This window comes from Nyctereutes procyonoides, unplaced genomic scaffold (genome assembly GCF_905146905.1).
Source record: "Nyctereutes procyonoides isolate TBG_1078 unplaced genomic scaffold, NYPRO_anot_genome, whole genome shotgun sequence".
Lineage (NCBI taxonomy): Eukaryota > Metazoa > Chordata > Mammalia > Carnivora > Canidae > Nyctereutes > Nyctereutes procyonoides.
In genome coordinates, this window is record NW_026575051.1 from 7,038,121 (window position 1) to 7,054,917 (window position 16,797).

Consider the following 16,797-nt stretch of genomic DNA (forward strand, 5'->3'; position numbering starts at 1 on the left):
CCATTTTAAAATGTCAAAATACTAAAGAATGAGAAAGCTAGGAGAAATAAATACACAGAAAAGAAGCAGTAGAGGCTTTACATCACTGAGCAGCACAAAGGTTACTGACTCTTTGGCTAAATCCATTGCACTCACCATTGGATCTGTAAATCAGTGGGAGCTTGACATAGAGGTCTTTTTCTTGAGCCAAACTAGTGCTCACTATTTTATATCCTCTGGTTGTGTTTGAAGACCATGGGTTTTGGTGTCAGATGGACCTGTGTTTAAATCCTGATCTTCCAACTTACTATTAACTTGGAACAAATTGCCTAAACTTTCACAGCCTCAGTTTCTTCATCAGTGAAGTGTGGAATGTGACTACATAATTATACTTCCTTTGTTAGGTTGTCTTGAGGATTGAAGTGAATGAGCTATACACATAAAACATGTAGTTCAGTGCCTGGCACATGGTAAGTGCAACATAAATAATAGCTCAGTGTATATGTAAAAGAGTGTTTCTGGGGGTGCTTGGGTGGCTCAGTCAATTAAGCGTTTGCCTTCAGTTCAGGTCATGATACCAGGGTACTAGGATGAAGACCCACATCAGACTCCCTGCTCAGCTGCAAGTCTACTTCTCCCCGTCTCTCTGCCTCTTCACCTGCTTGTATTCTCTCTGTGTCTGTCTCTTTCAAATAAAATCTTAAAAAAAAAAAAACCACAGTGATTCTGATGAGGTGATAGAGCATAATAGCAGCTTCTCTGGTTTAAAAGTTAAATCAGTGTGGTGTTTCAGGATCTTCTTTTCCTTCTCTGAATTGAGAATAGTAAAGCATAATCTGTACTTTTTAGACTAGCATTAGATTTTTAAATGAAACATACAGAGACTGTACATATTTTAAAGTTTATGACTTAGAATTGAAGATCCCTGTTCCTCCCTTCCTCACCCCCCCCCAACATAACCATTGTCCCAAATTTGGTGTATTGTTTCCACACGTCATTATGTTGTAATTATGTATATATCCTTCCATAGCTTTTCTCACTCAGCATTGTTTTTGAGATGTTTTTGTTGTATATGTAGTACTATTCATTAATTTTAACTGCCATACAGCATTCCCTTATTTGAATGAATTTTAATTCATTTTAATCTGTCGTGTCAGTGTACATTACCTATAATTTTAATATTTCTGGGTACCTGTCACCTTTACTCTTCTTCAACCTAAGAGGCAACCACTAACCTTGATTGTATGTATTATTTTTTAATGGTTTAAACATACATATTCCTAAATAATATATTGAATTTTGCCTTTTTTTAAGGTCTATATAGCTACAATCTTACTTTTTAGTGACTTTCAGTGTTATGATTTGAGATTCATTCATGTTGATGTGTGTAGTAAAAGTTGTCTTCACAGTACACATTATTTCATTATATGAAAATAGTATTATTTATGGACCTTCAGATTGTGTCTGACTTTTTACTGTTGCAAACAGTATATAATTAACATTCTGTACATGTGTGTTGATATTCTCTCACAAATATTGATAAGTAGCAATTTCATTATCATTTATTTTCTAATTTCTGATTTGACCCATGAGTTTACTTTAAATTTTTTAAATTTATTTTTAAAATATTTTTAAAATTTCCAAATATATAGAGTTTTTTTGTTATCAATATTTAATTACCTTGCTCTGTGGTCAGCTGTTTTTATCTTACTAATTCTTTGGCATCTGTTAAGATTTTTGCTTTATAGGTTAAACTCTGGTCAGGATTTAGCCGGTTTTAGTCAGTTTTTGTAAGTACTCTGTGTATGTTTGAAAATAATTTATCTTATTATTGGGTACATGAGTCTATACTAATTGATCTTCACTAATTTTACTAATCATTTTGGCTGAGATAGGTATGTTAAAATCTTCCCATTATAATAGTAAATTTGTCAGTTTCCATTTACTATTAATAGTAAATGATTAATACAATCATTTTTGCTTTAATATTTTGTGGCTTTGTTTTTAGGTGCATGTAGGTTTAAAATTGTTTTATCTTCTTGGTAAATTCTTTGTTTTTAATTTAGTTTTTTTTTAAACTATTATACAATGATCCTCTTTTTTTCCAATAGAGCTTTTCACCTTAGTCTCCGTTTCCTGATAGTACTGAAGCTATTACTGGCTGCCTTTTTTGTTTTTTGTGCTTTTTTTTTTTAAGATTTATTTATTAATTGAGAGAGAGAGAGAGAGATGGAGGATAGGGGCAGAGGGAGGGAAAGAATTTCAAGCGAACTCTCCACTGAGCACAGAGCCTGAAATAGGGCTCAATCCCACAAACCTGACATCATGACCTGAGCTGAAATCAGGAGTCAGACATTTAACCAACTGAACCACCTAGATGCCCCACTGTTACTGATTTTTTAATTATATATCTTTGTTGGTTTTTTTTTTTAAGATTTTATTTGAGAGGGATCCCTGGGTGGCGCAGCGGTTTGGCGCCTGCCTTTGGCCCAGGGCATGGTCCTGGAGACCCGGGATCAAATCCCATGTCGGGCTCCCGGTGCATGGAGCCTGCTTCTCCCTCTGCCTGTGTCTCTGCCTCTCTCTCTCTCTGTGTGACTATCATAAATAAATAAATAAATAAATAAATAAATAAATAAATAAATAAATAAATAAATAAATAAATAAATTTAAAAGTCTTTAAAAAAAAAGATTTTATTTGAGAGAGTGTGTAAATGAGAGAATGAGAGAGAGCATGAGCGAGGGGGAGGGGCAGAGGCAAAAGCAGACACCCCACTAAGCAGGGAACCCAATGTGGGGCTCGATCCCAGGAATGTGAGATCGCGACCCGAGCTGAAGGCACATGCTTACCTGACTGAGCTACCCAGGCACCCCTGCTGGTATTTTTTAAATATACTTAAAAAACTTTATCTTCATGTTCATGTTTTTAGTATGTCTCATAAACTTCATAAAATGGGACCTCATTTATTTTTTAACTGCTGAGTTTAGTCAGATTACAATTATTACCATTACTAATATATCTGTACTTATTTCCTCAGTCTTGTGTGTTTTCTCTATACCCTGCTTTTTTCTGTGCTATTTTTTGTCTATCTTACCTGCCCTCTGTTGGTTTGAATAACTTTTCTTTATTCCTTTTATCCTTCTACTGACCATCCCTAACATTTTAATTGCATTTGGTTTTGTAAAATCTGACATTAAATTGGTATGTATAAACATAGTGATTCCAACACCCCAGTGTTTATAGAAGCAATGTCCACAATAGCTAAAATGTGGAAAGAGCGCAGAAGCCCATTGACAGATCAGTGGATAAAGAAGATGTGTATATATATACACACAATGGAATGAATGTATACACACAAACAGTGGAATACTCAGCCATCAAAAAGAATGAAACCTTGTCATTTGCAACAACATGGATAGAACTAGAAAGTATTATGCTAAGCAAAATAAGTCAATCAGAGAAAGATAAATATCATGATTTCATTCACCTGGAATTTAAGAAACAAAAGAGATGAACATGGGGAATTGAAAGAAAAATAAGTTGAAAACAGAGAGGGAGACAAACCATAAGAGACTGTTAACTATAGGGAACAAACAGAGGGTTGCAGAAAGGGAGATGGGCGGGGGGGTAACTGGTGATGGGCATTAAGAGAAGGGCACTTGATGAATTTGAGCACTAGTTATATGCAACTGATGAATCACTAAATTCTACCTCTGAAACTAATAATATATGTTAATTAAATTGAATTTAAAGAAAAAATTGGTATGTCTGTCATATTTCTGAACAATACAAGGACCATGGAAAGTTTTAATTCCACTTACTCTTCACCAATGGAAGGTATATATGATATGTTTTTGACCAGTATTTTACTCATTTTTCTATCACTCAGAGTAGTCTTTATTATTGCTGTTACATTTAATTTTTAATTTTATACTTTTATTATTTTCTAATTTCCAAAGAAATTATGAACTCCCTAATTAAGCTGGTTATATTACTCTTTTCAGATTTTCAAAAGAAACAACCAGATGATGATTCCGCTCCAAGTACAAGTAACAGCCAATCAGATTTGTTTTCTGAAGAGACCACCAGTGACAACAACAATACCTCGATAACCACGCCAACTCTTAGTCCCAGCCAGCAGCCGCTTCCGACAGAATTGAATGTAACTTCACCGAGTAAAGAGGAGTGTAAGTGCCCAGATCTTTGAAGTGCTAGAGAAAGTAGTCCAAGAATCATATCATGAGCTTCTTTGTAATGCCTTGTCTCAGAAAAAAAAAAAAGATAGCCGCTCTTCTAAATCAAGATTAAGTACTGACATGTAGGCCCAAGTCAGCAAGTTAGGGAATAAATTTTAGCCATTCCATAAAGCTTAAGGTCCTCTTAAAAGATAGTTTTTTTCTGTTAACTGTCAAGGTATGAGATTTTGAACCAGTCTAGGGCAGTGGTTCTCAGTCCTGCTGCAAAATAAAATCCACTAGAGATTTTTTTTTTTTTTAATTTCAATCTTCAGCACCATTCTCTGAGTCTAATTTTATTGACCTGGAGGGAGGCCCAGGGATTTTTTTTTTTTTTTTTAAACTCTGCAGAGGATTCTAATCAGTGCTAATGATGAGAACCACTGGTCTAGAGAACTTACTCCTAATTCAGAAACCTTGGATTAAATCCTTACCTCTGTCACTCACTGGACCTTAAATGTTTTTAGGCAATTAACTAAGATAATAACACTATGTACTTCATAGAACATAGGGTATTTGAAGAGAGGAGGAAACGGTTTCTCTTATTCTTCTCCAAGTCCTCAGTGATAGACTTCCATATCACATACATAATAATAATATTCTATTGTCCACTTAACTTTTTTAATAATGCTGTCGCCAACTTCTTTAGGGCACAACTACAACTATAATAGTGCTGAAAATTTTAGGCACATTTTAACATAGCAGTTTTTGCTTTTTAGAAACTTTAAATTAGGGACACCTGGGTGGCTCAGCGGTTGAGCGTCTGCCTTCAGCTCAGGTTGTGATCCCAGGATCTGGGATCGAGTCCCACATTAGGCTCCTTAGGGGGCACCTACTTATCCCTCTGCCTGTGTCTCTGCCTCTCTCTCTGTGTCATAAGTAAAAAAACACTTTAAATTAATAGGCTGAAATTTGATGTTTCAGATTTAATGAACATCTAGAAATCCTTGGAATATGGTAGGTTAGAATGTTCTGCCTATAAATTTGGAAAGATTAGCAGAGAACAAATTAATTACCATAAACCAGTGTACTAGGTGATTTAGAGTCTGTGTCCTCAAAGAATTTACTCTTTAATGGGGGAAATTAAATATATTTGTTACAATATATCAGTGGTTCTCAATCAGCAGTGATTTTGCATGCTCCATGCTGCTAAACATTTTACACTGCATAGGATAGCCTTCCACAACAAGGAATTATCCAGCATGACATGTCAGTAATGCCAGGGTTGAGAAACCCTGATGCATGGTTATATGAACCCATTTTAATGATTCTTCTTATGTATTAAAGACAATGACTGTTGAAGAGGGTGTTGCTTTACTGGAGAATGTTGTGTTGAAGACAGACACAAGGTGGTGAAAAGGCATTCTAGATAGACTAGAACGAGCTGTGGAGGAAAGCTACATGAAGTTCTGCACTTTAGGTCCTTTTATAGAGGACAGAACTGGAAAGGTAGATGATGGTTAAGTCAGAGAGGTTTAAATGCTCAGCTAAGATATTTAGATGTTGGACAGTAGTCATGCTTTTGAGCAAAGAAAGTAAAATTATTACAGTTCTTTTGGAGAAGTGACCTGGCAGTAATGAAAATGGGAAGGATTTACACTACAATAATATTGCAGAGAAGAATTTTTTAAATATTGTAACCTATTGAATAGACACCTAGGGGAAGGTATAGAAATCATTTAAGAGGAGGGAGAAAGAAAAGATGAAAATGGTAGTGATAATGTTGGGGTAATGGGTCTTGTTTTTAAAAATCTATTTGGGGTCATGTACTTATTGAGGAACAGATAAAAGGTATGATCTGTTGTCACAGAAAATACACACCATTCACTTATACTCAGTTTTGAATAAGTTGTTTGTAAGCTCAGTATAGCCTTTAGGTGAAGAACTCCTGGTTTAAGGGAAAGATTGGCACTTGTCAGAATCTAATCTGATTGGATCTGTATATACCAGAATCTGGCCACAACAAACCAACCTGAGTAGCCAAGTTGTGTGTAAGACTGAGATAACAATAGCTACCATTTATGAGCACTTTGTGTGCAAGATATTGTTCTATATGTTTTGCATATTTTCTCTTGGGTGCCTCATGATAACACAGTACAGTAGATACTATCATTATCCCCATTTTAGAGCCAAGGTAGTAGGCACAAAGAGGTCAAGTAATTTGCCTGTGGTCACAAACTACTAGATATCAGAACCAGGATTCAAATTTAGGCATTTGGCCTCAGAAACCATGCTTTTAATCAGTGAATTCACAATAGGAAATCTAATTTCCACAGAGAATAGAAATTTTCATGTTGCCAAGATCAACACTTCCTCTCTCTGTAATTAAGGTATGTGGAAACTAAAATCATAACCAAAAGTTATTTTACTAATTCATCATGAAAATCCTGTAAGAGGAATTGGAAATAAAAATTATCCATAGGACTAAAACATTTTCTCTGGAGGCAGACCCTTGGGAAGCCAACCCATACATATAGCAAATGGCAAAGTATGGACTCAACCAAGTGGACTCACCAAAGGAATTAAAATGAAGTGAATTTTTAATTGAGGTAGGCTGATTGTAAGGTGTGCTCTAAGGGAAGATCTTGAGCTCAATGCAAGATTCCATCTTCATACCTTTTTCTCCCTCCTCTGCCTGGACTTAGACCTGCCCTGAGCTTTGGAGCCCCTGGGACATACTTCTGTGTTTCCATAACTTGCCCATCTAGACCATTGTACATGGCTATGTTTTTTTTTCTTTTGATAAATAAATATAGGTATTTATCAGGATGTCTACTACTACTACTAACTTCAGATCCATTCTTTCTCTGATGACCTCACTGCTTTAAACCATTGTGTATTTATGTTAAGTTAAACTCTCTGAAACTAATCTTATTTCCTAATCCTTATACGATTCACTATTGTAATCCTCAGATTTTCACAGATCTGAGGAATTGAGATTTGCTAATTTGAGATATGATGATGACTTCCATGTTTGAATGGAGCAGTTTGAGTTGGAGCTCAGGAGAGGAAGTGCAGTTCATGCACTTGAAAGATGATAGTTGAAGTCTTAACTGGTTAAATGAGATTGGCAAGTAGGAGAGCAAGAAAAAGCAATAAGAAAAGAACCTTGAGATTGAAATCAAAATAGAGGAAGCAACTAAAGAAATTGGAGAAAAGGAGAATGATAGTAGGCAAGGTCATAGAGGCCAAGGAATAAATTTCAGCTTATGATGTGCTCTTTCATAATAATAATGAAAATGTAAGCTCACATTTATGAAGTGTTTGCTATATTCTAAGCACTTTCCTAAGCTCTTTACATGTAGTAACATTTACTTTTCACAGGGTCTTATGAGGTAAATGCTTTGTTATCCTCATTTTTACAGATGAGGGAAAAAAAAGCATAGGGAGGTTCAGTGACTTCAGTCCAAAGTTCCAGAACTTCTGCTTCTCAGTATAGTTCATGTTCAACCCACTAATTTGCCTCCAAAGCCTATGCTTGCAATTACTATAGTATATTGCCTCATCATTGTTAAACTGCTGCAGAGACTATAAACTGACGAGACATTTGGATTTGATGATCATGAGATTGATTACCTAAATATAAGCTATTTAATACTCTGTTGCAAAAAAAAAATACTCTGTTGCAGTGGTTTGCATATTGATTTAGTGGTCTTTGCTGAGAGCCTACTATATGTTAGGCACTAAGTTCATTGCTGGGTACAGAAGTGCATGAGATTAGGTCTCTGCCCAAAAGGAGGTCACCTTCTCAAATATATATGCCTTTCCCTGAGATTCTGACTTGTTTTCCAAAACAGGTACTGAAGAATTCTGGGATATAAGGAGGTGGCAGCCAATGGTCAACAAGCATGTCATTTGCAAAAGCTTTCTCAGGCGGGTTTGCTACCTCATTGCAGTGTTATCGAGGTTGAATACTGTGTGTGCCTGATTTGTGGATGAGGTATATAGGGATAAGAAAAATCCCTTCCCCCAAAGGGAAGTCTGTTAAAGCATTAGGACAGTTGCGTTGTAAGTCAACATGAGATAATTATAGTGATTGCCAAGAAACAGTGAAGAGCCAGGTGAGAGTAGACAGCCTGATCCATAGGCACCTGGCAAATTTCTTCAGCTGTGATATACCTAGTAGAAGCAGGGTAGGGGAAGATGAGGCAGGGGATTGCTTACATTGATCTTTCAGCATCCTCAAGAGGCCAGAATTTCATCTGTTGGTCCTTAATAGCTTCCTTATATAGAGGTATGGAGATGTAGAGTGTGGGAGTTGCTGGGAAATGGGCTTGGAATTGCAACTCCAAGTACTACATAATTTTGTTAACTATAGAGTAATTATGGATCTATTGTAATTGTGTAGAACTGGAAGTGCTGTGTGTTCTTTAGGACTTGTGAAAAAAGTTTTACTTTTTCTGCAATAATCAAGAGGATGAATATATCTGTTTTTTACTTCTCACTGTCAAATTGATATATAAAAAGAAAGGGATGGTCTGGGTACATCAATGCTATTTTGAAAAGACTGCAGGTAGAATAAGAACTACTGTCAAAAGTGTGTAAAGGAAAGAAACAGGACATATTTTTATCAAAAAGAATTCTTAAAACACCTGACCAAAGGTTAAATAAAACAGATATCCAGAAGCTCCAAAAATATTTTTTGTCTGAACACAGTTACCTGCCTCTTCCTTTCCCATTGTGTCTACAGAAGAGTCTGTGGAACTTCAGCCATTAGAAAAAATAAATCAGTCAATCAATCAATCAATCAATCAATCAATGTAAACAAAATTCAAATAGTGACCAAAGGACTTGTCATAGCATTTAAATGCTGTAATAATGGTAGCAGCTAGCACTAGAGTACTCAAGTACTGGCACTGTTTGAAATACTTTATCTGTATTAGCCTACTTTATCTTCATAATTTCCCTGTATGTTGGAGACTGTTACCATATCTGTTTCACAGATGTTCAGCTGGAGGCACACATGATTGTCATACCCAAGGTTGCAAATGCAGCCTGGCTTTTTGGCATCATACCATAGCTTCCTGTCTCTGTAGTGATTTAGAGTGTAAAGAATATTGCATGCAAATGTAAACTACCAGAAAAAGGAGAACAAAAATAACAAAAAAAAAAACTAACTTTTTTTCTCTGCTTTTGTTGCTGTTCACTGTTCTCCCAATTTCCACGGTTTTCATAGAGGAGAGATAAACTTTGATTTGTATTTATGTTTCTTGACCCAACTTGTAATGAGAGAAAGGATAATGTCATATTGTAGATAGAACACTGGAACCAACTGTTCTTTTATTTTTAAATGAGGGACATACTGACTGGTCACTTTAAGTTAGAGTCTTATCAGATTGGACTTAAAAGATGAAAAATGCCCTTTCTTGCTTCTGTAAATCAGCTTTCATATTACCCTGAACATCCTGACTTATGACACATTTGGGAGGCTTCTGATGTATATGCCCACCTAGGTTTTGTGCTTTGTGTTTTGTTTCTTCCCCTAGTTCCACTACACCATTGGATAGAAATTGAGATGTTGCAGGAGAGTTGGCTGGTCTGTTTCTTTCTAGGCAGGAAAGGAAGAGAACTGACACTTAGTTGACATCCATACCTGCTACTAGGGAAGAGTAATGACAAGAAATGTGCTTGTTTTCACATATTCTCACAATCTGATCTAGCATTTAGAGAGGGCCCACCTCATGTAGAATACTTCCCTAAGCTTTGTAGAGGCATATAGTAAATAAATAGTAGCCAGCACATATATAAAACTATATAGTTTGCAAGAGGAATTGGCAAAATATAGCCCATGAGCCACATCCAGACCATCACTTGTTTTCCTATGGTCTACAAGCTAAAAATGATTTTAGACAATTGAAAAGTATTTTGTGACATTTAAAAATTTTATGAAATTTAAATTTCAATGTTGATAAGGTTTTATTGGAATACACCTATGCTCATTCATTTATGTATTGTGTCTGTGGCTGCTGCAACAGCCAAATTGGGTAGTTGCTGCAGAGATGCAGTGGTTCTTTTCAGAAAGAGTTGGCTAATCTCTGTTTATCAAAGCACTTTAACAAACATTTTCCTGGGATCATCCTGACAGTGTGCAGTGTAGGCATGGCAGATATTCTCCTTATTATTCTACAGATGAGAAAAAGGTTTGTAAGGTAATTTGTTTTGAGTCACATGACTAGCTCTCAGCTCTGGGCCATTTTCATCCATAATACTCAAGATTTTTCATATTTTTCTCGACTACATCTACCCAAGAGATACTTTTGTTATACCCAAAAGAAAGGATACAGAAAAAGTGAGAACCATACTAACTGGAATGTTAATAAAGATTGTTAATGATTAAAGCTTCATTTCTAAGTGCTGGCTGGATTTTATTTTAATTATGACAGTGATTCCCAAAATAGAAATTCAAGAACATTCTTTATCTGTGATTAAATTAATTTGGTTGAATAAGGAGATTTTCATTGTTTCCTTGGAAACTGGTTCCTGGTGATACCCTGGCTCCCCCAGGCATTTAAAAAACAAAATAAAATACTACTGCATTTTCACAGATGTCCTTGCTAGACTGCCTTGGGTCTTTTAACATGCGTTGGGCTTCACTGGCTACTAAGTCTTCATTCCTGTCTGACAAGTCCTTATCTGTACCCTGGAAAATTAATACCACAGCCACCAAGTAGGTAGACTGTTTTTACCACTTAATTTTCTAAAATTCTTTCAGTGAAACTAGTTTCCCCTTTTTTGGACTATGCCTCCCTCAGAAGACTGGATTGATATACTGGGCAAAACAGGCTGGCTTATTCTAGTAGAACATTTAGAAAATATTACCTATTAAAAAAATACTCTATGACTTCCTGCCAGGCTAGTTTTAAATGAAACATGGTGGGGAGATTTATTTACAGTTCTCTCTCTATGTGTCTTTCTCTTCCCTTTTCTCTAATGAAGCTCAAAGCATCAGGCCATTTATCAGAGATAATTACACAACAGATGGAGCTTTTCTGATATATAATAGTCTCAAAGTGGAAGATTCTTTCCCATAATGAAGAATGCCCAAACTTTAAATGTCTCTTTTGATTTTAATTTAAAGGTATTGTTTTTCAGTGCATTTATTTATCCTGGAGCTGATTCTATAAAGCATGCTGCTTTTATTAGAGCTGTGTACTAAAGAGATTGATACTGTGCAGCATGGTATATATGCAGTACAGCATATAATGTATAGTTATATGCTATATTGAATTGAATGGCTATAATTTACCAGTAATCAATATATGGGATCATTAAATTAATCACTGTCAAAAAGCAGAAGGACTTGAGCAGTTTAGAAGTGTTTTCTTAAGGAAATTATTTCTGTTCCATAATGTTAGCTGGGTTGAAACTAGTTGAGGCACTTACATATCATCTGGCCTTCAACTTGTAGTCAAAATAAAAACCAAAGTAAAGCAAAACTATGATTTTTAAATTACTCATTTGCTGGCTTTTTTTTTTCCTTAAAAGAGTTTTAATCCTATTTTCTAAGTGTACCAGGAAAAGAAAGACATACAGGCCTATATAAAATCAAAGATGAAGATACTTCTTTCATACCTCTATCCCTAAACCTCCATTAAATTCCCATTCTTTCCAGAGATAACCATGTTAATTCATTTTGAGTCATACCTTTTAAATGCAGTTCTATATATGTTTGCATACATAAAGATTTTCTTCATTGTTATACAAATGAGAACATATTCCATATACTGTTTGTAGTTTGCTCTTTTAATTTAACAGTATATATTTTTTAAAGCTTAATTTACTTATTTTAGAGAGACCTCGAATGGGAGGGGTGGAGGGAGAAGGAGAGAGAATCTTAAGCAGACTTTTTTGCACTGCATTTTCTGCACTGTTAAAGAGAACCCGACTCGGGGCTCGATCTCGAAATGCTCAAATCAACCTGAGCCAAAACCAAAAGCCAGACACTTAACCAACTAACTGTACCACCCAGGTATCCCAACAGTGCATTTTAGAAATCTTTCCAGATTGACACATAAAGACCTTTGTAATTCTTTTTCAAATGCATAATATTTCTTCTTCCTCTTCTTCTTCTTCTTCTTCTTCTTCTTCTTATTATTATTATTATTATTATCTCTTTTGAGGCTGTTTCTAATATTCCACTACTATGTATCATGTGAAATAGACATTTTTGTACATGACTAATGGCACATGTACCATTAGGAGAAACAAGGAGTCACAGAAGAGTATATTTTAACTTTTGATGTACATGGCCAAATTAATTTCCAAAATGACATTACCATTTTATACCCCTAATAATAGTTTTTAAGAGATTTGCCATGCTTTTAGCAATGTTAGGTGTTCTGGGGGAAGGGAGGCAATAGGTAAAAGATGGGCTCATTTTAACTTACATTCCCTTGACATCTCCTGGTAGTAAGATTGAGCACTGCTGCATATGTTTATCAACTGTTTGTCTCCAGTGGTTTGCCTATCTCTGTTCTTACTTATTTTTAAAGATTTTATTTATTTATTCACACACAGACACACAGAGAGAGGTAGAGACATAGGCAGAAGGAGAAGCAGGCTCCCCGTGGGGAGCCCGATGCAGGACTCGATCTCAGGACCCCAGGATCACAACCTGAACTGAAGGCAGATGCTCAACCACTGAGCCACCCAAGCGTCCCTCTTATTTATTTTTTAATTGTCTTTTTCTTACTGATTTGTAGGAACTCATAAGTCCTTGTTACATATTTTGCAAATGTTTTCTGCTGGTATGTCACTTGGCTTTTAATTTTGATTTGGGTGCCTTGTATTTTATTAGAAAATTTGCAGAATTTTTAAAAGTCAAGTCTGTGGGTCTTTTGTCTTCTAGGTTATATCTTTCTTAGAAGGCTTTCTCTACCATAGGGTTATAAAAGTATATTCTTATATACTTTAATACTTTTATAGTTTATCTTTTTCTATATTTAGCTCTTGAATCCCATGGAATTTATTTTGTATATGATATGAGGAAAGTGATTTACCTTTATAATTTTTCTGAATGGAGAACCAATTATCTTAAAACCATTTATTAAACAGGCCTGGTTTGTGGGGTGCCTGGGTGGCTCGGTTGGTTACACACCCAACTCTTGGTTTTGGCTCAGGTCATGATCTCACGATTGTGAGATCGAGCCCCATGTTGGGCTCTGTGCTGAGCATGGAATCTCTTTGAGATTATTTCCCTCTCCCTGACCCTTCCCTTCTGTTCCTCCCCCTGCTGTAGTGCATTCTCTCTCTAAAATAAATTTTTAAAATCTTTAAATAGGCCTGGTTTGAAATGCCATTATTATTGAATAATCATGTATCTGTTTGGGGGCTCTTTTATTTTGTTCCATTAGTCTACTTATATTTTCCTAAGACTGAAATATAGCTTTGTGGCATGTATTGGTATCTGATAGAGATAGTTTATTTTTTTCTAAATTTCATTAGCTGCTATTTTGTATTTTCTCTTCTTGATGAATTTATATTTAGCTTGTCAAACTATATTAATAGTTACAGTGTGATTTTGATTGGGATTATTGAATCCATAGATTGATTTGGGACATTTTAGTACACTATTGGGCCTTCTCATATAGGAATATTGTTTGCTTTCATGTATTCAAACTTTATATATTTTTTGAATAAACACCTCAGTTTCTTTTTTTCCATCTTTCATTTTCTTCATGTAACTCTTGTACTTTTGTTACCAGAATTTCTCCTTTTCAGCCGTATTTTTTTTCTTATTTTCATTTCTAACTCTAATGTGACTATTTCTAGTAGTATTTCACAAATAAAGTATTTGTTACAGGGTTTTCTTTTGTAGATATTTATCAGTTTAGGAAAATTCTTCCATTTGTAGCTTGTTTTTTTTTTTTAAGTCAGAGGAGTGTTGAATTTTATAAAATCCTTTTTAGCATCTGTGGAGGTGATCATTTGGATTTCTGCTTTAATATGTAATCTCTTAATTTGATGGACTTTCAGGGTTAAACAATCTTTGCATTCCTTGAATTAAACCCTACGACTTCTTTTAGTATACTGCTGGCTTCAAAATGCTGATTTTATTTTAAATTTTACACGTTTTTAATAAGTGAGTTTGTGTGTGTGTGTGTGTGTGTGTGTGTGTGTGTGTATATGTTTATATATGATAGGCATGCTATTCCTGTTTAGTTTTGGCATCAGTTACATTAATCTCATAGAAATCTTTTTATCTTTTCCTGTGCTATAACACAAATTTTTGTGTTATGCTCTCACATTATGTAATGTATCTATTCTTTGGAAGCCTGAAGAATTTACTCATAAAACTGATTGGCCTGATACTGGGCTATTCATATTTTCTACCTCATTTAATGTCAATTTTGAAATCAGTATTACTAAAAATGTCAGTTTCATCTAGAGTTCTGAATTTATTGGAATATATAACTTTCATTTATTAACTTTATATATTGTACCAAGTACACAAACTAAATCTTATTCTTAATTACCCTGATATTGGCTATAGTTCCTAATGTGTTTTTGTTGATGATCCTCTAGTTAACTCAATAGAGAAATATTAAAGGTCTGGGAAGTTGTCACTGCCACCATTGTGTTTTTGTAGCATTTACAGCCATATCTTGCCTCCAATCTTGTCCTAGTCCATAAATTTGTCAAATGAATCTCCCATTCAAACCATGTTAGACAAGAAAGGAAAATCTTTAATGGCCTTATCATCACCTGTCTGGTCATACAGATTCTTAATTGTGTATCACACATCCTCCCCTATAATCTGGACCTTTATTGTATCTGACCTGCTTACCCATTTCAGCAGTGATTCTCAGCTCTGAGCCAAGCTAGACCCTTATTTTCTCAGGAGACACTTTGGCACTTGTCTTACTATTTTTATTCATGTTCTTTTTTTTAAATTTTTTTTTATTTTAAATTATTTATTTATGATAGTCACACAGAGAGAGAAAGCGAGGCAGAGACACGGGCAGAGGGAGAAGCAGGCTCCATGCACCAGGAACCCGACGTGGGATTCGATCCCGGGTCTCCAGGATCGTGCCCTAGGCCAAAGGCAGGCGCCAAACCGCTGTGCCACCCAGGGATCCCTATTCATGTTCTTGGAAACTGTCTCAAACCTATTTTATCCACACTAATTGCTACATCCGAGGAATTTCTATACACTTCTTACTATAACATTTAATCCCATATTGTTTTGGTTACCTCTTTGACCTAATAATATCATCTCCTTGTACCAGCTTAGAGAGTAAACCCACGATTTGCAGAGACTTTATTATATGTTGTTTTGCTGTTCCCCAGAGTGCCCAGTACAGTCCTTGGCAAAGAGTACTCAGTGTAAATGCTTACTGATTTAAATACTTAGAAAGTTTTCTAACTCTTTTTTACTTTTGGTAACCTACTTCATGTGTTTTGGTACATAAAGGAGAGATTTGTTATTGCTTGAACCTGATTTGGAGCAACTTAATATTCGTTTGTTATTTTCTGTGACTGTGCCATTCAGTATCCCCAAGATGAAACAACTCAAAAAGGCAGTTCCCCCACCAAAGTTTGAAATTCAGTTGCCTTGTTGTGGTAACAGTTAATCTCTTTTAACCACCAGAGATTTTGGAATAATGGGAGACAGGTCCCCCAACCCATCTCCCTCCCTCCCTCCCTTCTTTTTTTGACTGTGCAAATAGCTACTTGCTTGTTGTGAAATAATAGTTTTTGCTTACATTATTTCTTTTGTCACCTGAATTTCCCCCTTTGGGATTCCCCTTTGTCAGACAGAAGACTAGCAGACTTTAAAAACTCACGTTTAAGGCTCCCTTAAGAAGTCTGCAAATCTGAAAGGCTTGTTTCCCATAAAGATTTCCTCAGGCACCTAGGAGATTAGATTATAAAGTTACTGATACTCAAGACTAGATTTTGAAGCAGCGTTATCACTGCCCCCATCTCTGCAAATGCAGATTTTGTTTTATGTTCTTTATTAAATGAAGTGCTCTGTACTGCTGTGAAAATAAAGGTCACAGTGAACAACTACATTTCATACAGCTTTAGCCCTTTGCAGTTGTCATATTTTTATTTTGTGTAGATACAGGTAATGGGTGACACTGTGCTGATTCTAAACTGAATCTAAGACTTACTATGACAGAAGTATTGACTGAAAAAAATCATATTATAATAGGGCCATCTATTTGAGTGTGTTAGAAGTAGTTATTTTAACCTTATATTTTAATTGTGTTTGTGAACTTCTAAAATTCATAGCTGCCAGAGCCAAAGCGACTACATAAACTTCCATTTTCTATTCACGTGTTCTGTCATTTCATAAACCATTTCACTTTTTAATCTGTGAAAAGGACAGTTTTTTAGATTTAATAAAAACCATAGGATGCCATCTTTGTAAGGAAGTTTTTAAATTCCAAAATAGCAGTATAAAACTGCTTTACTACATAATTCAAATTGTGGCATTTTTAGCTATTATTTTTGCAAAGAGAGGTCCCATTAGCAAGACTTTCTAGTGTTTACTTCTGTAAAAAGAAGTTTGAACGCAGGTTACCTTTCATTCAGCATCACTGGACACTTTGCCAGACGTGGTACAGCAACTTACGG

At 35.4% G+C, this 16,797-nt stretch overlaps 1 protein-coding gene across 1 annotated transcript in view; it reads left to right on the plus strand.

The window, feature by feature from the left end:
* The window catches only part of ZFAND3 (zinc finger AN1-type containing 3), a 330,560-nt gene that overhangs the window by 239,028 nt on the left and 74,735 nt on the right, over positions 1-16,797 (plus strand). Inside the window, exon 3 of the mRNA XM_055330430.1 lies at positions 3,985-4,167. Within this exon, the coding sequence (XP_055186405.1) occupies positions 3,985-4,167 (183 nt within the window). The remainder of the gene's footprint in view (positions 1-3,984; positions 4,168-16,797) is intronic.